The sequence below is a fragment of the Phodopus roborovskii genome, unplaced genomic scaffold (genome assembly GCF_943737965.1).
Source record: "Phodopus roborovskii unplaced genomic scaffold, PHOROB, whole genome shotgun sequence".
In the NCBI taxonomy this organism is placed as follows: domain Eukaryota; kingdom Metazoa; phylum Chordata; class Mammalia; order Rodentia; family Cricetidae; genus Phodopus; species Phodopus roborovskii.
Window position 1 is genome coordinate 10,896,514 of NW_026125506.1, and position 24,051 is coordinate 10,920,564.

Sequence of the window (24,051 nt, forward strand, 5' to 3'; positions counted from 1 at the left end):
TGACCTGGATGGGTCTCACCATGTAGACTGGCCTCAAATTTGAGATTCACTTGACTTCCCAGTGTTGGAATACTCATCTTATAGAAAAATAATAGGAAAAGCAGGTTCAAGATTACACAATTACTAAGTGAAACAGTGAAGCTTGGGTTAATCACCAATCTTTGCTAAGAAAAATGTAACTTCACTTTTACTGAAAATTTGACCCACATCCACCACTTAAAGATTCTTTGTTTTAGCCTCAAGTAGGCATATGCCACCTCACCTAACTTCTCAGTTCTTTTGTGTTCTTCTTTAACTATGACAGCATCTCACTTAGCCCAGGCTAGCCTCAAACTCACTGTGTAGCCAAAGACAATCTTGACACTCTGCTCTTGTTGCCTCCATCTGCAGGAGCTGGGACTATGCTGTGGGTCACTGTGCCTACTCTCAGTTCTTACTGTTCTGGGACCACATTTAAAGGCTTCCTTATTTTACTTCAAACAAGGTAAGAAAGGTGGGGCTAACCTGACCAAATATGCCAAGTCATAAAGCAAGTATTTGCTGTTCAGGGAGGAATCATTTCATTTAGTATGGAATGGAAATAATAATCAGGAATTCAGCAGGAGGTTAACTATTTTTCTTTTGGAACATATTTAAGAGACAGAGGATCAAGCCTACAGTTATTTCTTTGATAGAAATTTATAAGATGTATAGCTACCTTGTACTTCCCAAGACCATTCAGAAATGAATCTTTTAACATATTTGTGTGTCGAGTGCATGCAGAGGTCAGAGGATAACTTCAGGATTCAGTTCTCTCCTTCCAATAAGTGGGGTCCCCTCCCAGATTGCACTCAGGCCACCAGGAGTGGCATCAAGGGCTTGAAGCCATTTAGCTTCTTGCCAGTCCCAGTTTGGTAGCTGAATGATTCATTTCTCTCAGGTAGTTACACTTGGCTTAGGTCTTACAAAACCCTTAGAACAGTGGCAAATTATCAACCAAAGGTTTTGATGGCATAAACCACAGTCTAATGAAGAGCCTGGAAAACACCCAGGAGTCACAAAGGACACTCCTTACTTACCCTGCAGACTGACATCTGGTTTGTGGTGAGTGTGCCTGTCTTGTCTGAGCAGATAACAGAAGTGCAACCAAGGGTTTCCACAGAAGGCAAACTTCGAACAATAGCATTTTTCTTTGCCATCCTACGAGTTCCAAGAGCCAAGCAGGTGGTGATGACAGCAGGCAGACCCTCTGGGATGGCAGCGACAGCCAGGGCCACTGCAATCTTAAAGTAGTAGATAGCACCTCTGATCCATGAGCCCCCATGAACTGGGTCATTGAAATGTCCAATGTTTATGATCCAGACTGCAATGCAAATGAGGGAGATAACTTTGGAAAGTTGCTCCCCAAACTCATCTAGCTTCTGCTGTAGGGGTGTTCTCTCCTGTTCTGTTGCAACCATTTCATCTCGGATCTTGCCAATTTCAGTATTGACTCCGGTTGCCACCACCACTCCCATAGCTTTCCCAGCAGCAATGTTTGTACCCTAGGGAGAAGCAGAGGAAAGCTGGTCATAAGATCAACACCACCTTAAATACTAACCAGTATACTGACTGGATTCCGCAGTACCTATTCACCCAATGGGACAGGACAGCTCTCTGCAATGGAACCTGGTCTACAGACCTCTCTGCTTAGCAGTACCTCCAACTACTATAATCTCAAATTCCATGCAGCTCTCAGTACCATGGGCTCTTGTATCTTAGTTTCTGGCTCCAAAGGTCTTCCTCTCCTACTTTTGTCATCTAAAATGGACAATCAGCCCACACTCTCTTAATAAGCAGCAAAGCCCATCCCTTAAAATACTAATCTAAATTCTAAATAATAAAAATTTAGAATCTGCACTACTTGAAAAAATTTCATACCAAGAAAACAACCATGTACTTTTCACCTAGGCTCGCCAAATGGAATGCCATGTTGGCTCTTTCCAAACACATATGTGTTTTAAAATCATAGGCCATAAACAACAGCAATGCTCACATTTGAAAAGCACCTTGTATAAGCTTAAAGACTTTTCTGAAAAGGTTACTTTTCAACTGTTACATACTGAGTTTAAACATTTCTGCCCTAGTCATTTCATTACCAGGAAACAAAACAGACGCTGCCATTTTACAACAATTTCTAGTTGTTTATTTGCTTTACTGCTAAAGACCGAACCAAGCAGGTCCTTCAGCACATTAAGCTCAGTGTCATCCCCAGCTGAGACACACGGTAAAGAATAATTATAAAATACTTGGGTTATTCCAAAAGATAAAGTCTGACCACTGAAAAAGTCTGTGGTGGCTTGAAAGTGTCCCCCATAGACCCAGGGAGTGGCAGTTATTGGAGGTGTGGCCTTGAGGTTTCAGAAACTCATGCCAGGCATAGTAGCTCACTGTCTCTTCCTGTGGATCCAGATGTAGAACTCTCAGCTACCTCTCCAGCACCTTGTCTGTCTGCACGCCACCATGCTTCCTTCCATGGTAACAATGGACTAAACCTCTGAACTGTAAGCCAGCCCCAATTAAATGTTTTCCTGTAAGAATTGCCCTGGTCTTGTCTTTTTGCAGTGATAAAAATCCTGAGACAAGGACTACCTACAAATAAAAGAATGTTCTTATATAAAGGTGAAGCATGGTAGAGTTTAGACAAGCTAGGGCCTACCATGTGAGACTCTGGGTTCAACTCCCAGCAATACCACCCAAACATCTGATAAAACTCACAGAAAAGAGCATGTTCTTTTTATCTTGATTGACAGCTCGTGGGTCAGGGACAGGGTCAGTGTGCTTGATGACAGAAACAGATTCACCTAAGCAGGTTATGAGACAAGAAGGTTAGCTCTGTTTATGGTATACCCAATCTTGGTAACCCTCACCCACACCAACCCATTCCCACTTTTTACCACTGCCAATGTGGGCAGTTATGGTGGCACACACCTGTAATCCCAACATACAGGATGTTATGGCAGGAGGATGATTTTCAAATTCAAGGCCACATGAGCTATACATACCCAGTTTGAGGGATGATCAATACAAGGAGACCCAGACTCCAACCAAATCACCAAAAGTGCATATTCATTGCCAATATGCAAAAACAAGCAAAGGGCTCAATCTGTTCAAAGCAGCCAAACTAGGAAAATTTTGCAATGGAAACTAATGTCAGAGTAAAGACTATCAATTTTAAAATACAGACCTGCTAGGAGGTGATGGCACATGAGCCTTTAACCCCAGCAGGGGTGGGGGTGGGCGGGCAATAACAGGCAGATTTCTGAGTTCCAAGACAACCTGGTCTACAAGTTCCAGGGCAGCCAAGGCTACACTGAGAAAGCTTGCCTTGAAAAACCAAAAGATTGATTAATTAATTAGTCAACCACTTTCATTTCCTAGGATAGTCAAATAATTGGTTGACAAAGGTATGTTTTCTATTTTGACCTTTGTGTACGGACATTCAATTGGGCCTGGAATGTAGCTCAGCTGATAGAGAGCTTGCTTAGCATGCAAAATTTTAGGGTTTTTTGTTTGTTTTTTGAGACAGGGTTTCTCTGTATTGATTTGGAGCCTGGCCTGGAACTTGCTCTGTAGACCAGGCTGGCCTTGAACTCACAGAGATCCACCTGCCCCTGCCTCCTGCACACCATGTGCCTGGAGATCACAATATGGTATTGGATCCCCTGGAATTGAAGTTATGGACAGCTGCATGCCACCATGTGGGTGCGGGGGATCGAACCTGGATACTCTGTAAGAAGAGTAAGTGCTCTTAACCGCTAAGTCATTATTCCCACAGAAAACTAACTTGAAAACTTCTCTAACAAATTAAGTATCTTAGAGAGGATTAGGGTAGGATGCCATAAAGGGGCAGTGGCCTCTAGTAGCTGTTAGATAAGAAGCTTCAAAACTTGAATGAATTTTCTACTGTGTACTACTTACCGGTGAGAATTGACTGGTCAACTCTTAGAGTTGTAGACTTGATAGAAGTTAATCTTATATCAGCAGGAACTTTGTCACCAACTAACAGATTAAGGGGGGGGGGGGGGGGAAGGCATTTCATAAAGTGAAATTGTTTCCAAATCAAACAATTTAAAAAGCAAATATCTTGCATATAATGCAAAAGAATACATTTCTACTTCTGAGCAGAGTGAACAGATTAAGGGCAGAATACCACCAGTGCACAATTCAATGTAGATTACATTTAAAGCCAGCTAGATGGGGGCAAGGGCTTAGTAGAGTGGTTACCTAGCAGCATGGAGCCCTGGGCTCTCTAGAACCGACTGGCTACCTCTGGTATATATACATGGGTAATCCCAAACAGAAACTCAAGACTTGGCTATACGTGAATTTGAGGCACTCAGGCACACACACACTCTGAATAGATTTAAAATATACAGGAAGGTAATGTTTTAGAAAACCTAAACACACGTGATGCTAAAAGATACTTAATCATGCATGTACACAAGGTTCCAAGCATTTACTCTGAACACTTAGCAATACACCAAGCAATACAATTAGACCCATGGGGGTCTAAGAAAAGCAACAATATTAACAAGAAAAATGGTTCTAAAAAGATGATCAATTACTTCATAACACAAACACAAAACAGTAGAAATAGTATTTAACTTTCAAGTGGCAAGAAATAAGAAAATAGACCTGAGTCAAAGATAAATGGAAACAGTCTTGTATCACAAGATCTAAACACTTTTCCAGCTTTAGTGGGGTTGAAAACAAAACAAGGCTGGGGAGATGATCATTAAAGCTTGTCATGCAAACCAAGAAACCTAAGTTCAGTCCTCAGAACCTATAAAAAGATGAAAGAATCAACTCCACAAAGTTGTCCCCCACCCCAGTAACAACAAAAACCTTAAGAAATTAGGTTAAAAAAATATAGATAGATAGATAGATAGATGATAGATGATAGATGATGGGTGAGTCTGTGAGATGGTTCAGGTGGTAAAGGCATTGATCCCAGGGTTCCCACAATGAAAGGAAAGAACAAGATGCATATAATGTCACCCAACTCTCTCTATGTAAAACTAGCTTATTTATTATCACAGTTCATCTGTTGTGTCCAGACATTGTAAAATACAAGACACAGGGGGTGACACAGACACGGCTTTTCTTGTCTAAAAGCTGCAGTGTACGCTGTTCTGACTCCACAAATTCTTATTTTATAGACTTTACAGAGTGTATTTTTATGGCTTTGCTCAAGCATTTTGTAAACAATGAAAGTTGTGACAACTTTAATACCTACACTACAGTGACATTTCCAAAGATACCTGCACATTACATGGAAAAAATCACAGATAACAACCACACACACAGAGCTGAGAGCGGTAAAGATAACAAGCGAGAAACGCGGGGTTTCCAGGTCAGTGGAGAGACATTTCACCTTAGAACCTTTGCTACCTTTTAAATTATCAAAAAATGAATAAATCTCTTGCATAACCTGAAGATCTTTCAGTCAACATTTTCTTTCCTGGGTAAAGGGTTCCTTTAATAGGGCTCTAGGCTGAGCCCTCAAGCCTTTGGTATGCATAAAACAAAATGATATAATAATATACCCATTAGCAGACAAAAGAAAAATTCCATGTACTTCCTGAAAACAGTACCCAGAACACTGTAATCTTCAAATGCTGTCCAAAAAAATACACATCTTCGTTTAAACTAGACCTTTAAAGAGGACGGGAACTGGGCGTGCTCAGCAGATTGCTTAGCAGCGCCTGTGACTGCCTCCAGCCTCAAAGTGCGAAACTTCCCATGATGTTCTGAAAGGCAACCAAAGTGGTTTAAAAAAAAAAAAAACAAAAAAACAAAATGGCAAACTTGCCATCCTATCCAAGAAGTAAACCCTGCACTTGTTAATTATCTATTCTTCAGAGCTTTACCCAAGGAGAATGTAAGCTAACTCTATCTCTCTTTTTATTTTTGTTTTGTTTTTTCAAGACAGGGTTTCTCTGCTTAGCTCTGGCTGTCCTGAAACTTACTCTGTTTACCAGGCTGGCCTCAAACTCAAATCTACTTGGCCCCTGCCTGCCAAATGCTGAGATTAAAGGTGTGAGACCCCACCACAACCTAGACCACTAACTTAAAAAAAAAAAAAAAATTCAATATAGTAGTTTTCAATCTTCCTAATTCTTCAACCCTTTAATACAGTTCCTCATGTTGTTGTGACCCCAAACAAAATTTTCACTGCTACTTCCTAGCTGTAATTTTGCTGTTATGAACTTTAAGAATCTACTAAGCAGAATATCTGATATATGACCACTGTGGAGGGATAGTTTGATCCACAGGTTGAGAATCGCTATTTTAGTACATACAATAAGCCTACTCCTAAGAAAGCAGAGTGGCACAGAAAGAGCTAGTAGGTCCCAGATCTCCAGGGACAAAGATCATCCTTGCATGTGACTGCAAGGACACACATGTGAAGGTAGAATTCCTGCTGGAAATGCTTATGCAATCAACAGCAATAATCCAACCAAATAAAATCTTTCACTAACTGTTCAGGGTATACCCCCAGGAATACATCCAAATGATTAAGACATTAAAACGAAACAAAAGGGGCCGGACAGTGGTGGTGCACACCTTTAATCCCAGCACTCAGGGAGGCAGAGGTAGGTGGGTCTTTGTGCGTTCTAGGCCAGGCTTAGTCTATAGAGTTGAGTTCCAGGACAGCCAGGGCTGTTACACTGAGAAACCCTGTCTTGAAAAACAAACTGACAAAAAAACCCAAAACAGATGAGATGGGGGTTGATGGAGGGACCGGGACCGGGGGTGGGGGGACTGGCATGTAAAACAAGCTTAAATTAAAAAAAAAAAAAAAAAAAAAAATTCCCCACAAGATACAAACAAACAAACAAACAAAAAAAAAATCCTCTTGCTCAGCCTAAGTGCCTAGTTAGGTATGCCACCATACTATACTATCTTAATTGTCTTATTTCTGAATATCATAAGCTAATCTGATTCCCTGCCTTTCAACATTGTGAAATAAGTACAAGGTCAAAGGAAAGTATTCTAACCTGTAAATAGAAAATTTCAAATGTTCCTTTGATGTCTGAGATTACTTATGTAACCGTCCTATGAGAACTCAGACAAGACTTTTGTCCAACATGGCAGGGGAGTTTGCAAACTACAACTGATGTCATGCTTCTGCACTGTAACTGATGGAGAACATGTAGCTGTATTTACAAACTTCCATCTAGGGGAGCTGGAGAGAGAACTCAGAGGTTAAGAGACTGGGTTCAATTCCCAATATCTACATGGTGGTTCACAACTACCTTTAATTCTAATTCCAAGGGATCCCATGCCCTCTTCTGGAGTCTTTGGAAATATGGTAAATAGACAAATGAGCAGGTAAAACATCTATACAGCAAAGAAAATTTTTTGTGTCTAATGCTGGCTAGACAGCTCATGAGGTAAAGCTCCTACAGAGCAATCTGAGGACCTGAGTTTAATCCCTGGATCTCATGGTAGAGAGAACCAACATCCATACTCTGTTGCACACAGAGCCACCATATGCACACACATTACACAAACATCACAATAAAACAGAAATGGTCAAATACAATGGTACACACTTTTAAACCTAGTATTCAGGAGGCAGAATCAGATCTGTGAGTTTGAGGTCAACTTATTCCTTATAGTGAATTCCAAGACAGCAAAAACTACATAGTGAGACCATGCCTCCTCAACACCCTCCACAAAAAAGGTGGGGGTGGGGAAAGAAATGGGGCATGAGTGTCTATGCTCCTGTGTGTGTGCGCGCGCGCGTGTAGGCCAAAGAAGAGACATCAATCAGATCCCTTGGAACTAGGGTTGCAGCTGGTTGTAATATATAGTACCCCACATAGGTACTAGGAACCCAACTCTGGTCTTCTGGTAGAGCACGTAGTACTCTCAACTGACAAACCATCTCTCTACTTTCACTATTGTGCTAAACACTGACCCAAGGCCATGCATATGCTAGGCAAGTGTCCTCTGTTACTCATTGCTGAGCTATTTACAAATCCTTGCTTTTATGAAGGTCTCATACATGGTTCAGACTCTCTTGTTTTTCTCTAGGCCTGTACCTCCACATCCAGAAACAAATGCACAAGTTAAAGTGTCTGAATAACAGTATTACAGTAAGGTAGAACTAACACCCATATATACATGCTAAAAGAAAAATGTTAACGCTGGCATTATGAATTTAACTACCCTTCCCCTAAAGGTATAGTTAATATATGAAGGTTGACACTTTGCTGTTTAACATACATTGCTATTCACTGAACTGTTGACCAAACCATGCTGAAAGACTGAATGCCTCCAATGACACATTCTACATGAACACATGGGTCTCCTCCCTATCAAACTTTTCTCCTACACGTATCTTCCCCTCTGCCCCACTTATATAATCTACCTATCACTGCTCTTTGCCTTTTACCACCCTCAAAGCTTGTCCTCTCTATGTCTAAGGGCTGAACTGTTGGCTCACTGATCCTTTTCTTTAACACAAAAGTCCAATTGAAATCTGGGACTCTTCTCCAGGGAGTCTTTTCAATCCTACTCAGAAAGAGAAGACAATTCTGTTTCATGTCATTATGGATATTTTATGTTAATAAAAAAAAGTAACACTGAGTGTGTAGCACTTGCCTCATACAGACACACACACATGGGGGTGGGGTGGGGTGGAATCAAACCCAAATCTTTTTGTTGTTTTGAAGAAAGGTTTCTCTGTGAGACAGTCCTGGAACTCAATTTGTAGCTCAGAGTGGCCTCAAAATCACAGACAACTGTCTGCCTCTGTCTACTGAGTGCTGGGATTAAAGGAGTGTACCACCACCATGCAGCAACTTTCCCCTTTTTATTTCACCTGGAGCACTGTGCATCTTCCTTAACCCCTTCAACCTGCAGAGAATTTTCAGAACATCTCTCAGGCCAAGGGTACTTTCTCTTTAGGTATTAACTCTTCAGTCACTATCTGGGATACACTGGAGACCTACTACACTCTTCATGAGATGAAGTTATTTTGGTTTATGTTACGTTACTGCCAAGCAATAAAATCCTGAGCCATCATATAGTTTTTAAAAAGTTCTACTGACACAGGTGCTTCTCACCTTTACATATCCTAGAGATATGGTTAAAGCAAACTAGTGTCCATTTCTTTTCTTTTTTGGTTTTTCGAAGCAGGGCTTCTTTCTCTGTGGCTTTGGCACCTGTCCTGAGACTCAGTATATACACCAGGCAGGCCTCAAACTCATAAGAGCCATCTGCCTCTGCCTCCAAGTGCTGGGACTAAAGGTGTGCACCACCACTGCCCAGCTTTCCTCTTATTTCTTAGAATGCAAGCCTTTTAAGTTAAACAACTGCTATCTTCCCGTTCATGATTGCAGTACAGTAGGATAGGTTACACATTATATTCCTTTTTAGGAAGAGAGGACGGACAGGGCCATCCCAGCCAATTTTATAATTAGACCTTAATTACCTGAAGCCTCAAGATCTTATGCAGGATCTAAGATACTAGACTGGAGAAGACTAGAGAAAAGGAGATTCTACTACCTATGTGGCTATGAGAAAGCCCTGGTACATACTGGGTAAAGACTTCAGTGTGATTGCTTTGGGTGCTCTGAGGTATTCCTTATCAATTCTGTCTTACTATCTAGGCCAGTCTATCTCTAAACTCACAAAGACCTGCCTGCCTTTGTCTTCAAATGCGGGAATTGAAGATGTGCAATACCACACTCAAAAATGAATATTGTTTTTACTTCATCTTGTATGGTGGATCAAGTGATGACTTCTAGCAACAGTTTAAAAACATACATCAGACTCATGAACAAAGAGGGAAAACCCAATGCATGCCTTTAATCTCAGCATCTGCGAGAAAGAGGCAGGAGGATCTCTTAAGTTCGAGGCCAGCATGGTCTACAGAGTGAGTTCCAGGACAGCCAGGGAGAGATACAGAGAAACCCTGTCTTATGGGAAACAACAAAATCTGATTCTGTACTTAAGTGCTAGCAGGATCTGGGGGCATCAACCTCTGGGGGCATCAACCTCTCAGGCCAATAAAATCTACTCTTGTTTTGAGGCTGAGTCTATTCTTTCATTTTTCTATCCTGACTTATTTCTTACACCACTTCTCAGTCTTTTTTGTTAATACAAGCATAAAGATATAATACAAGGCAGGCTAGTAAGATGACTCAGCAGCTAAACTCATCTGCCACCAAGCCTGACAAAGTCCAATCCTCAGGACTCATATTGTGGAAGAGAATGAATTCCTCTAACTTGTTCCTAACCTTTGTATACCAGCAAGCAAGCAAGCACGCACATGCACAAACCCACCCACCCACCCACCCACCCACACACAGTAAATAAATATATTTTTAAAACTAGTATTAGGAAAATACTCGTTCATAACCACAGGTTCACAGATTCTGCAAAGGGCGTGTTTTACGACGGCATCTATTAATTTCTTGCATACCAGAAATATGCAGTGTGAGAGTCCAACTGCTTAGAAAGTGGCTATCCTAAAGTTGTATGATTATTCTGCTCCCATTACAGGATCACGTCTTTGTAGAAAGACATGAAGGAAGCATACTCAAGTTAGTTTTTATAACCTAGCATGTTCTAGCATTCTCTTAAGCAGGAGAACCTTTGCATCATCTTAGTTAACCCGTGACCTTGTTTTACAGACAGGAACTAAGTCCAGGAAGTAAAAAGTTTTGCTTCAGGAAGCTCAATAATGAAAGACTTCCGTTAACTTGCTGTGACTGAATGCTTCACTTCTTTTGCTAGGAGTTTTAAAATCCATAAAGTAAAGACCCATTTACTATTTTTCAAAGGAATAATGACAATTTCCTTCACACCACAGGCGTCTGTCTGAGCATTAGATGAGATGGGCTGTGCCTGGGAAGCAGGCAAGACAGCGCTGCTGCTCACAGCCAGTCATGTTTCCCTGATGAGCCTGTCAGTGCCCGAGGGCAAGTGCTAGTGGAAAGTTCTTATTCTTGCCAAGGGAGTGCTCTGTAATTTTTTCCTCCACTTTTTTTTTTTTTTTTTTTTTGAGTTTCTGGATTGAGGCAGGAATTATGAATATTATAAACCACCTTCCATTTACTTAAAACCTGACACTGCTCACATGTAGTTCTTGGCTCTTTCCATCACAGTACTGATTTTCACTCTGAACAAAAATACAATGTAAAGGTTGGACTACCAAGAAAACATTTTAAAAAGTGAGTTGAAAAAAAATATTACCTTGCAATATTTTACAACTGGATGCAAGTTTTCTTTACCTTACAATTAGTATTTAAGTAATGCTACTTAAAATATCTTTTTTCTACTTAAGTTAAATATAAATACTAATATACACAAGGAAAAGTTTTTTTTAAAGTATGTGTGTATGTGAGTGAATGAAAAAGTATTTTTATTTTCCCTAAGTGTAGTGGCAAACACCTGTAATCCTAGCACTCAGAAGGCAGAGGCAGGCAGATCTCTGTGAGTTCAAGGACAGTCTAGTCTATAGAGTTCTAGGACAGCCAAGGTTGCACAGAGAAACCCTGTCTCAAAAAAGTACTTTTACTTTAGCTACATTTTTATTACTTGTGTGCCATGCTACAGTCCTTGAATGGAGGTCAGATAACATCTTGCAGAAATCAGTTCTCTCCCTCTATCATGCCTAAGGGATCCAACTAGGTTGCCAGGCTTGGCAGCAGGAACCTTCACCAAAAGAGCTAAATTTCCAGCACTAAATCTTTGTTAATCAAGTTTATATACATTTAAAGAAAATTAACAAGTCTTTTCAAAGGAAAAGAAAAACAAGATCAGAAACAGTTTTATGTTACTCTTGTTTGTAAGTTTAAATGGCTTTTGAAACAAGTCATGATAAAATTATAATTCTTAAATTTTGTGGTTATGTAGGACAAATAGAATTTTTACTTGAAAGCACTACTTGCTTTAATTAAAACCATTCCAGATCTCAGGGTGAGGAAGGAAGAAACACTACAAAGCACAATAGAACTATAAATTTGTTCCTACTATGGCTTTTGAGGAGTTTCTTTTAAAAACACAAGTATGAAATGATGTCTTTATAAAAGTATTTTTTACCACACAATAAGTTTTGCTGCCTATCCACACCTGACACCTAGCAGAAGCTAAACAAAGTACTTACTGATGAATAAAACACTCACACCAGAAGACCAGCCTGGTGGTACAGGCTGGCAATATCGCCTTTTAGGAGGCTGAGGCAGAAGGACTACAAGCTCAAGACAAGCCTGAATAACTAATTGAGACACTGTCTCAAAATGAAAAGAGAAGGCTGGAAATGCAGCTCAACAGGTGGAGCTCTAGCCCCACATTCAGAAAGGCCTAAATTTAATCCCTATTATTGCAAAAGGAAGTGGGGGAGTACAGGACACTAGCTAATTAGCAAATCTATGAGCAATGAAAGTAACTAAAACTCAAGATGTAATGAGATCTAAGATTTGGCTGAGTTGAAAGAGACTAGATAATCATACTTGTTTACTATAGCTAACACCAAAAACAAAAATACACCTTTTAAAAAGGTAATATTATTTTACAATATACCTGACTAAAAACAATACAGCCAATCCCATGCAGGCACGTTGTTCAATTACAAGAGGCAGCTAAAGTAATCCATGAATCACAAAGAGGTACATGAACCATGAAAGATTAGCAGGCACAGTATTAGGGCTACTAGCAATAGATGGTAAAGATTTACTTTTGCGATTTTAAGTGTTTTTGTCTACATGTACATATTGTGCATCATGTGCATGTCTGCTGCTCAGAGGTCAGGAGGCATCAGATCCCCTGCAACTTGAATTAAAACAGTTGTGAGCCATCATATGGATGCTGGACACCAGACTTGACCCTCTGAGAAAGCAACAAGCACTCTTAATCACCAAGCCACCTCTCCAGGCAAGACTTTTTAAAAATAAAACATGCTTTTAAAGGTGAAACCCCTATCCCTCTCCATCATTCAACAATATACTGAGTTAACAGAATTTACCTTCTAGAATTTTCTTATGCACAATAAACTTAAATTCACTAAAACCCAGATCTTTATTGGCTGCATAATAATCATCAACATCTATCTGGAGAGCACTGGGTTGCTTTTGTTTTCTTTTTGAGACAGGTCTCACTAGTAACCTGGTCAGCCTGAAACCTGCATGCTATGTAGACCAGGCCAGTCTCAACTCATGGGGATCTGCCTGCTCATGACCAGGGGAGAATTCTCCTCCCCCATAAATTACATTCTTCCAGGGGAGGAACTGCACACACACTTCATGGAAAAGAGAGTGTGGAGGTCAGAGAACAACTTGTAGGGAATTGATTCTCTCCTCCTACCATGTGGTCCTGGGGACTGAACTACGGTTGGCAGCAAGGTCCTGTAACTGCAGAGCCATCTTTCCTGCCCAAGAAGGCTGTTTTTACACCACTGTTGCAAGGGCTATGTAGGTCATCCTTCGTAACTCTTTACAAGGAACAAGCTATTATCTTCATTCCCTGTTTATAAATGAGGTGTTTTTCAAGGTCACGGTGCTTCACAGCCATACAGAGACTGAGCCAGTCTCCATTTTTAATGCCCATCTCTGATGGTGTTTCAATTTTCCTACTACAGTTACAGAAAAAAAAAAAAAAAAAAAACCACATCCACAAATATCTTTAAAACTTCTGGAGGGCAAAATGATGGAAGCAGGGATTACCACTTTACTTATATCCCTGCCATTTTCCCAAAACTGCAATTTTCTAAATGTCCCAGCACAACGCTGAACACCATATTTGTCAAAAGTCACAGCATCTTAAGAAAAGTGACCCCCTTCCTGTGATTTCTTTCTTTCTTCCTTTCTTTCCAAAATCTTAATCTTAGTGGCAAGAATGGTTAAGACTGACACTGTGGCTGCCACTGAGTCATGCATCTGGGAGGAGTGAGTGATTACAGGAAATCAGGAAATGCCAGCCCCATGTAATCAGGTCAAGCTACAAGATCAACTGGTCTGTCATGGTCTGGAGGTAGGGAGACCTCCCAGAATCCTCACCTCTCAGTGTCTTATGAGCATTCCTCATAGTGCTAACGGGGCTTGATCTCAGAACACTGTTTACTATATCTACACTCATTTCTAAGAAGTATTTTGCTCTTTTAAATGAGATTTGTATTTATTTAGTGTGTATTTTTGCCTATGTGTATATATGTATGTGAACCTTACGTACGTATACCTGTTATCTGCAGAGGACAAAAGGATGTTGGATCCCCTGGTACTGGAGTTAAGACTTTTATGAGCCATCATGTGTCTGCTGGAAGTGAACCTAGGTCCTCTGCCAGGAGTAGCCAATGCTCTTAACTAGGAGTTCCTGCTTTTTTTTTTTTTTTTTTTTTTTTTAAATTTTTTTCTTTAAAAAAAAAAAAAAAGAAAGAAAGAAAGATTTATTGTGTTTGTTTATTTATTGTGTTTGTTTGTTTAGTCATTATGAGCTCAGGTCCTCTGGAAGAACAGTCAGTGCTCTTAACCTCTGAGCCATCTCTCCAGATCCCTAGATTTTTCTTTTTAGCTATGTATATATGTATGTTGAGTGCAGGTGAATGAGGAAGCTAGAGGTGTGGGATCTCCCTGGAGCCGAAGTTACTTACAGGCAGTTGTGAGATGCCCAACCTATGTGCTGGGAATGAACTTGGGTCTTTTGCAAGACTAGCACCCACTCCTAGTCATTGAGTTGATCTCTAGTCCATATTTTTCTCAACATACAAGTTAACATGGAAAACTGAACTTGCTTTTAAGGAACAAGCAAATTTATTTCTAGTATTCCCTGGATCTAGATGCCCAGACCTTTACCTCTAACTGGCGCTATTCTCTCACATCCCTCACTGTGAAGCACCTCAAAGAAGGGGAAAAGCTGACGGAGAACAAACACACAGCACTTCATTTGGTCCTATCTCTTTTTCTTTAATGTAAGTATGACTTTCAAAAATTTAGGGGACAGGGTCTGTGTGTATATATGTAGAGGCCTGGGATTTACACCAGATGTCTTCCTTAACTGTTCTACACTTTATTTACTGAGAGAGGATCCTGTCCTGAAGCCAGAGCTCAGCTCACCTCAACTACTGTAGCTACAGACAACTTGCCTCAAGGATATCACCCGGAGTGATGGGATTAGAGGTGAGAAGCCATGCATTCCCATGTTCTGAGTGGGGTACTGGTGACAGGAATTAAGACTCCTGTCCTCACCCTTGCATAGCAAAGTACTTTCTGGACTAAGCCATCTCCCCCACCTAGTTTGACTTTTTATGAACACAAAAAAACTAGTCTCATTATTACTATATACTGCTTAAATGAGATAGCAATTACTGTTTTAACCATACTTTAAACTTTAATTTAACTTGCATAGTAGTATACATCTTTAATCGAGCACTCTAGAAGAGGCAGGTGACCTGTGTGTTCCAGGCCAACCAGGGCTAAACAGCGAGAGAGTGTCCTGGAGAAATATACTTTTTAAAAAAATCTGTGTTCCTATATATAAACTCACATATATGCCTGTCTGAATTTACATGCAGATATCCGAGAAGGCCAGAAGAATCCATGGAACTGGAATTGTGAGCTCAACTCTATTATTCTGCAAGAACAATAGTCATTCTTAACTGCCATCTCTCCAGCTTCCCACATTACAATTTTAAAAACCAAATTGCACCCTAGGACAGACTTCTAGAACTACTCTGCTCCATTTCAAACTTATATAATCAAATTGCCCATGAAGTTAGGTACTTAAAAAACAAAACAGGGCTGGAGAGATGACTTACAGGTTAAGAACACTGATTGTTCTTCCTGAGGACCCAGGGTATGGCTATCCTAGTACCCATATGGAAGTTCACAACCATCTGTTATTGCAGTCTCAAGAGACCTAATGGCCTCTTCTGGCTTCTGCAGGCACCTATATGCAGACAAAACATCTGTAATGCGAATCAAACAGGCAAGAGACGGTGGTGCATGCCTTTAATCACAGCACTTGGGAAGTAGAAGCGGGAGGATTCATGGGAGTTCACAGGCTACCCTGGCCTACACAGAGTGGCCTACACAGCCAAGGCTATGGAGAGAGACCCTGTCTGAAAAAAATTAGCAAATAACAAAAATTGAAGACCCACCCCCCAAAATAAACTAGTGGTAAAGTTCTAAGTGCCTAGATTCCATGCTATTTTTATTTTTATTTATTTTTTTTGAGATAGGGTTTCTCTGTGTAGCTTTGGAGCCCAGCCTGGTAAGGACCTACTCAAAACAAAAACCAAAGCTAAAAATCTCATATACTGCTAGGTCTCTGCTCTCATGGCTGGTGAGCTATTGAGGCATAGCATTAGATGTTTGGTAAATGTACAAAGCCGGGCCACTCAACTCTGACAGCTTTCTAAAATAAAAAAAAAAAAAAAAAAAAAAAAAAAAATCAAGCCTCATGGTCACAATTATCCAATCTAGATGTGTTTTATATTCAGGAAGTTCCTTAGAACCCATTCAGAGGCTAGAGAGATGGCTCTTCCCAAGGTCCTGAGTTCATTTCCCAGCAACCACATGGTGGCTTCACAACCATCAATGAAATCTGGTACCACCTTCTGGCATGCAGGCATACATGGAGGCAGAATGTTGTTTACATAATAAATAAAAATGTTAAAAAAAAAAAAAAAAAGTGGCTCGAGAGAACCCATTCAGATATGGGAATAGTAGTTGCATACCTGTATTTTGGTACCTGGGCAGTAGAAGCAGAATAAGTTCAAAGTCTGCCTTGGATAGACCATGACCTACCTAGGCTATGGGAAACACTCTCACAGAAATTAAGTTCATGTTAACTGCCAAGTTCTGTAGTGGTGAACTGTCTCTGTCCAATGTCAGAGAAAGATAATGTTGGTGTTCTTAAAAGAATGGGTCATCTATCCCACACTCTTGCCTTGTACTCAAATGCTTGGCAAGGTCACACCTATGTGTGTGTGCGGGGAATGGGGGATTGAGATGGAGTATTGCTATGTAGTTCTGGCTTTCCTGGAACTTAATATGTAGACTAGGCTGGCCTTAAACTAAGAGATCCCACTGCCTCCACCTCCCAAGTGCTGGGACTAAAGGCATGAGCCACCTCACACAAGGCTAACCAGGTTAACTTTGTATTACTAAATCTCATTACTATAAACTTTTCTTCCTTTAACTAGTCATCAGGTTTAAAAATTATACTTTATTACTGAATAAGTCTGGAAAATGCTGTCTCAATTGCTGGACAATTAAGTCTTCATTAAAGGACATGTAAAATCTATTTCTTACAGAAGGTTTAAAGCAATTTTATGTTAGAATTGTGTCATTTTTATCACTTGCTTAACCTTAATAGGGCTCATTCCAGAGAATGCTACAGGACAGGAGCATATTTATGCTCTGTGCTATCATCAACCCTGTTACCAAGATACACAACATCTATTTAAAACAGTAATGAAAACAGTGCCCTTGGATAAATAAGCCCCCAGAACAAACACCAAGGCCACTGCCAAATTCTAAAAACAGAGTCCTTTTTCCTATTATAGTTTAATCCACATTTGTAAGATTAACAGATAACACAGAAAACTTAATCTATTGATGGTCCCTTACTGTAAGAGCATGCACAACTTTACTACTTTTTGCTTCCATCCATCAGAAATATTCTCCTGGTATTAAAAATAATATAAAGTTGCTGTGGATTTAGAAGATGAATAAAAGAGTTATCTCTCTCTTTTTGCCAAGGAATTTTATGTGACTCCAGTGTTCCAGATAGTTCAAATGTTCACATCATCACTCCTTACAATGGCTATTAGCTAATAACTCAAATATTTTATTCTTTTTTAAAAGAGGTAGGTAGGTGTGTGTGTGTGTGTGTGTGTGTGAACCATATCAGTATGATGCTAAAAAGTGGTGATTTGAGATATCAACAAATTGAAATGTGACTTATACATACCATATATATGTTTATCATGTATAAACAGTCTAGAAAATATAGGGATCAATTTTCCACAACTAGAGAAAGTAAACAGACATATTTAGAGTGGCTATGGCTAGTAACCAAATATTTGTAAAGTTGTTGAAATATCCACTCATTCTAAGTACCTGTTTCTCAACACATTCACACATTTTCAGTGTCTGTTCTGCAGAGCAAACTTAATAGTAAGTATAATTATTAGATGTACCTATCCACATTTGTGATTTCATGTTTTGGTCAGAATTACAGAGTACTTAGCACATGCCTAGGAAGAAAGGAGTATAAGAACTTTTAACAAAATATCTAGGTAAAAAAAAAAAAAAAAAAAAAAAAAACCTAGTCATTACCGTGTTTTATACCTCTCAGAATGATCAAAGTCCAAGGAGAAAGCATTAGCACAAGGTTAGAATACTGCCTAAGCTTTTCCATAATGCATATGCAGAAGTAGCCAGTTAGCAATTGTTAGCATTGCCCACGAAGAATTCAGAAACAGGTCAAATGGATACAGACTTAAGTGTAGGTACTGACTACTGATTACATTTATTCAAGTAAAATTTAGTAAATTTAGCCAACTTTTTTCTGTCTTAAATATTCAACCCAAGTTTTCTGACTATTTAACTTGCTATTTTTTAAAAATTAGGAAATATTTAGCCAGGTAATGGCACCCACATGCCTTTAATCCCAGCACCTTGGAGGCAATAACAGGTAGATCTCTGAGTTCAAGGTCAGCCTGGGCTACAGTAACCCGTTTCAAAAAAAACAAAAACTGGGTGGTGGTGGAGCTTGCCTTTAATTCCAGCAATTGGGAGAGGCAGGCAGATCTCTGTGACTTTGAGGGCAGCCTGATCTACAGAGTACCAGGATAGCCAAGGCTATCCTGTTCTGTGTGTGTGCATGCATGCATGCGTGCGTGCATGCACAAAACACACATGCTCATGTGAACCTAAGTATGCCATGCCAAATATGTGCAGGTCAGAAGACAACTTCCAAGAGCTGGCTCTTTCCTTCCAATTTGGGCTAAAGGGATCAAAGTGAGGTCACCACCATTCACGGTCCCAACAGTATTCTCAAAGTATTTACGCATATAAGCTTGCAGTCCCAAATAATCAACTGATCAGTACTTATCCAAACTATACTGTTATTCTAGAACAGTCACAAAATTCACCAACAGAAGTCTAAGAAAAGCCAAATTTCTGGCATAAGAGCTGAGGAGCACAGATGCAAGATGGAGTTTTTAAAACTGTTTTAATTAAACTGGGTGTGGTGGTGCATTCTTTTAATCCCAGCTCTCAGGAGGTAGAGGCAGGTAGATCTCTGACTTTGAGGTCAGCCTGGTCTACGGGGTTAATTCCAGGACAGCCAGAACTGTTACAGAGAAATTATCTCAGGAAAAACCAAAACAAAACAAAAAACCCAAAAACAAAAGATTATTTTAATTAATAAGACAATAATAACAAAGTCCATCTTCCCTAAACCAATGTAAAAGGATTAATTACAGGTCACTACATAAAAGCAAACAAATCTAATGTAGGCTCAAAACCAAATAATAAGCCACAATCTGAAAAACCCTCTGTAGTAACTCTTCTCTATTCATTCTACCAATGAAACAACCAAAAATGAAATAAACAACTCAGTTTGACAGTTCCAAGTATGAGTTAACATTTGTGCCAAAACCAGGATAGTGACACATACCACTAATTCTAGGACCTAAGAAGTGAAGGTAGGAGGATCAGGAGGTGAGCAGAGCCTAGACTACATAGCAAGTTAAGTGACAACCTGGGTTATATGAAACCAACCTTGTTTCAAAAAAAATTGAATAGTTGCCAGGCATGGTATTACATGCCTTTACCCCAGCACCCAAAAGGCAGAGTGGCAGGAGAATCTTGAGTTTGAGGCTAACCTGTCTACATAGCACACTGCAGGCCAGCCAGGACTACATAGCAAGATCCCATCCTAAAAGTCCAAAGCAAACAAACAACTCAGAATCAATCAAGAATAAAAGAGCAGCTGGAAAGAGAGCTTAGTCAGTTAAGTATGCACCATAATAGCATGAAGTCCTGAGTTGGGAACCCACTTTAAAAACAGCAGGTAGCTACTTAGCTATAACCAATTGATCAATACAGCTAACTGATAAATAACCAGCAGTAATGCTCTACAACTGATAACTACAACTAGTAAATACAACACTTCAAACACCTCGTCCAAAACAAAGAAACCTTTTAGGAGGCTGAGGCAGGAGGTCACTTCAATCCAGGAGTTTGAGACCAGACACAGCAACATGGTGAAACTCCATCAAAAAATTAACCTCAAAACATACCTTACTGAGAATATGAAGAGAGGTGCTGAACACTTCAAACAAGCACTGAAACGGTGTTAACTGATTAGAAAGGAAAAAACAAACAGAGCTGGAGATGGCTCAGTGATTAAGAGCACTGGCTCATCTTCAAGAGGGCCTGAGTTCAATTCTCAGCACCCACATGTTGACTTACAATCCTCTTTTACTCTGGTCCCAGAGATCCTGTGCCCTCTTCTCGACTGTGGGGACCAGGAACATATGCAAGTGCACAAACACAGAGTGCAGGCAAATCACCCATGTTTGTAAAACTTAAAAAAACAAATAAAAAACTTGAAACACAAAAATCTAACTAAATATAATTCTGAACCTAGAGAGAAAAGGACCTCCTTTAGAAATAAAACCTAGGAAAAAAAGATAAACTCAACTCACCAGCAATTTCCACAATATCCCCGGGAACTATGTCTTTAGCTTTAATTCGCTGCACACTCTTTCTGTCCTGTCGATACACTTTCCCCATTTCAGGCTCATACTCCTTAAGGGCCTCTATCGCATTTTCAGCATTTCTTTCCTATACGAAGAAAAACAAGTATGGTAAACCAGCCTGCCTGCCTTAAGCACACACAGGGTTAATGTCACATAAGCTACTAAAATGTAACTGCAGGAATTTTATGCTTACCTGCCATACACCCACAATTGCATTGGCTACTAATATAAGTAGAATTACAAAAGGTTCTACAAAGGCTGTAATTGTCTCTTCACCTTCTTCAAACCAAGCCAAAACCTAAAAGAAAAAAACGGCACAGGTTAGACTTCCAAAGACTTAGCTACATTTTAAAGCAAAAAGGGCCCACATTATAGGAATTATAGAAAAAAACCTCTTCTTACATCTCTAGAAACAGATGAAATACAGTTACAGAAACAACTGGCTTATGTTCTGTTCTTAACTGAGATTATGAACTCTTTGTTTGTCTGTTGTTATTTTGTTTTTTAAGACAGGGTTTCTTTTTGTAACAGCTCTGGCTGTCCTGGAATTCTCTGTACAATAGGCTGGCCTTGATTTCACAGAGACCTGCCTGCTTCTGCACACTGGGCCCCCACCCACCCAGTGCCTAATGCTAGAATTAAAGGTGTTTATTATTGCCATTGCTGCTGCCAGGTTTGGGCTACTTTATTTTTTTAATGCTACTCCACAGCATAAAGTGGGTTTTGTTTTTATGGAAAGGATTCTCATTCAATTCATTATGTGTATATTAAAAAAAAAAAAAAAAAAACTTTAAAGACCCGATTTTATTATAGTAAAGGTGAACAGATAAATGTGAAATCACACTGATTTAGTTAATGCTCACATCTAGGCCTAGAGAGGCGACTCAAGTTTAAGACACTGGTTGGTAGTCCAGAGGACAAGGTTCCATTCCCAGCACTGACACTGGCTTACAATCATCATCTATAATTCCAGTTGCCTTTTTCTGGTATTCGTGGCCCTGAACAAGCAGGCAAACCACCCATACACACCAAATAAATACTCCTTAAAAATTCACATCAAGTCATAGACATACATGGCCTGAATTTACAGTTAAGAAAAAAATATTCAGAGGTAAAAAGAACTGACCATTCAAATTCAGTGCAGACTAGTGTAGTGAAGTTCACTCAGAATTACTAGGTATTTAAAAATTGGGAATGTATTTTTAAGGTTATTCACCACACAGCACCTATTACTGCAATGCAGCACTTCAGAAATCACAAAAATTACCCTCCAAATAAATGGGGTTAGGGAGAAGGCTTATACAGGTAAAAGTGCCTGCTGCCAAGCTGATAATCTGAATTCAATCACACAGTAACAGGAAAGAAAAATCTCTCAAAAGGCATGTGCATGAATACATACACACATATGCACACACCCTACATACACACATTACATCAAAATGTAATTACAAAAACAACAACAAAAAAACCTGACCTAATAATCTATGCCAGGAAGAGGGCAAGACAGGATGATTGCCAGTTTGAGGCAACATGGCAAAAATCTTCGCCCTTACTCCAACCAACTATGAGTTAATAGTGAAGATACTACAAGGTAATAAAAAGACTTTGAGGCAACAAGGCAAGACCACTGCCCTCACCCCAACCATCTACAAGTTAATAGCCAAGACACTATCAATGTGAAAAAAAGATAGCATAGTTAATTAAAAAACAAAAAACCAGCAACGAAGGGAGTTTCTCACCTTCCTAATGCTATGACCCTTCAATACAGTTCTCATATGGTGACCCCAATCACAAATTATTTATTTCTACTTCATAACTGTAATTTTGCTGCTGTTACAACCTGTAATGTAAATGTCTGTGTTTTTCAATGTTCCTAGGAGATCTCTGTGAAAAGTCATTCAACTCCCAAAAGGTTGAGAACCAATGATCAAATAAGTTAAAAGTTAACCAGGAGGGCAAGTGAGATGGATGAGTGAGTAAAAAAGCACTTGCTGTGCAAGCCTGAGTCCAATTCTGGAACTCACAGTGGAAGGACCTGATAACTGACTGCTGATAGTTGTCCTCTGACCTCCATACAAGGTCCATGTCACATATGCACACAAGCTCCCTCCCATTATCCAGGGCCAGATTCTGACAAATGTCAGTGGCAATTTTATCAGAAACCTACCAACCTGAAGGACTGGATCTGAGAAGTGGAATTTACTTTGGAGGGTAGGGGACACAACCAAGTCAATGTTGTTTAAAATGAATATATTTCACAATGAAAACCTTCTCTTTAAGATTATCTAGGAGCTAGCAAGATCACTTACCAGGTAAAGACAATTCCCCTACAAGCCTGACAACTGAATTCAATCCCTGGAATCCATAAAGTTGTTATCTGACCTCTGTGTACATGCACACACAAACAAAACATTTAATCCTTGCTCTCCTCAGGAAAAGGAAGCAGGTAGATCTGTGTGAGTTAACATGATGCGTTCAAAACAGCAATAACTACACAGTAGAGACCCTGTCTCAAAATACACAAACATATGTACATACACATATGTATGTGTAACATGTATGTACATATATACACACAAAACCCTGTTATAAGTAAAATTAATAGTTAAAAATAATGAATCCACATACTAGTCATAGTCAATGAGAGTTTATTTTTTTTTTTTTTTAACACAAATAGCAAATGACTAGAAGGTAATTAAGGCAATATGAAACTCTAGAACAGGAATAAGATTGAACGAGCAAGAATCAGCTCAAAGAAAAACCAAACAGAAAGTGACCAGGATCTGACACATGCCAATTACCATTGACCTCCAGGGCAAGAGAAAACAAGAATGAATGTGATAAACACTACAGCAAGTTTTCAACAGCGCACTCCCAGTATTAAGGCCAGGATCTCAGCCAGAATAAAAACTTCTCTGGAAGTTAAATTTTGATAGATGCAGGATTGCAGCTGCTGATACAGCCTTCCAAACATTTGCCAATGAGAACATTTCAGAAATAAGAAATTTAATTAGGTCTTAAATAAGAAAAATTGCTCAACTTCATAAGTGACCAGAGACCTTTCCAAAAGGTCAGTGAGGCATTAGCAACTCTAAGATAAGCTTCACACCTTGTTAAAGTGGATATGAATTTCCTTCTTGGCAGTCAAGCCTAGGGACAACTCAGGGCAACATCCCTTAACAGCTGGAGCACAGGAAAAGGGTTAGCAGTGTCAGAATTACTAGAGTAAAACAAATCTCAAGAGTGGCAAATTGTTCTCACGACTATTATTTATCAAAAGAATTCTATTGACTAGTATACTAAAT

General features: G+C 39.6%; 1 protein-coding gene across 1 annotated transcript in view; it reads right to left on the reverse strand.

Annotated features, from left to right (window-relative positions):
* Positions 1 to 24,051, reverse strand: part of Atp2a2 (ATPase sarcoplasmic/endoplasmic reticulum Ca2+ transporting 2) — a 43,897-nt gene that overhangs the window by 12,516 nt on the left and 7,330 nt on the right. Inside the window, exons 4-8 of the mRNA XM_051176610.1 lie at positions 20,940 to 21,044; positions 20,693 to 20,831; positions 3,940 to 4,020; positions 2,737 to 2,822; positions 1,059 to 1,523 (exon numbers count right to left, since the gene is read on the reverse strand). Of these exons, the coding sequence (XP_051032567.1) occupies positions 1,059 to 1,523; positions 2,737 to 2,822; positions 3,940 to 4,020; positions 20,693 to 20,831; positions 20,940 to 21,044 (876 nt within the window). The remainder of the gene's footprint in view (positions 1 to 1,058; positions 1,524 to 2,736; positions 2,823 to 3,939; positions 4,021 to 20,692; positions 20,832 to 20,939; positions 21,045 to 24,051) is intronic.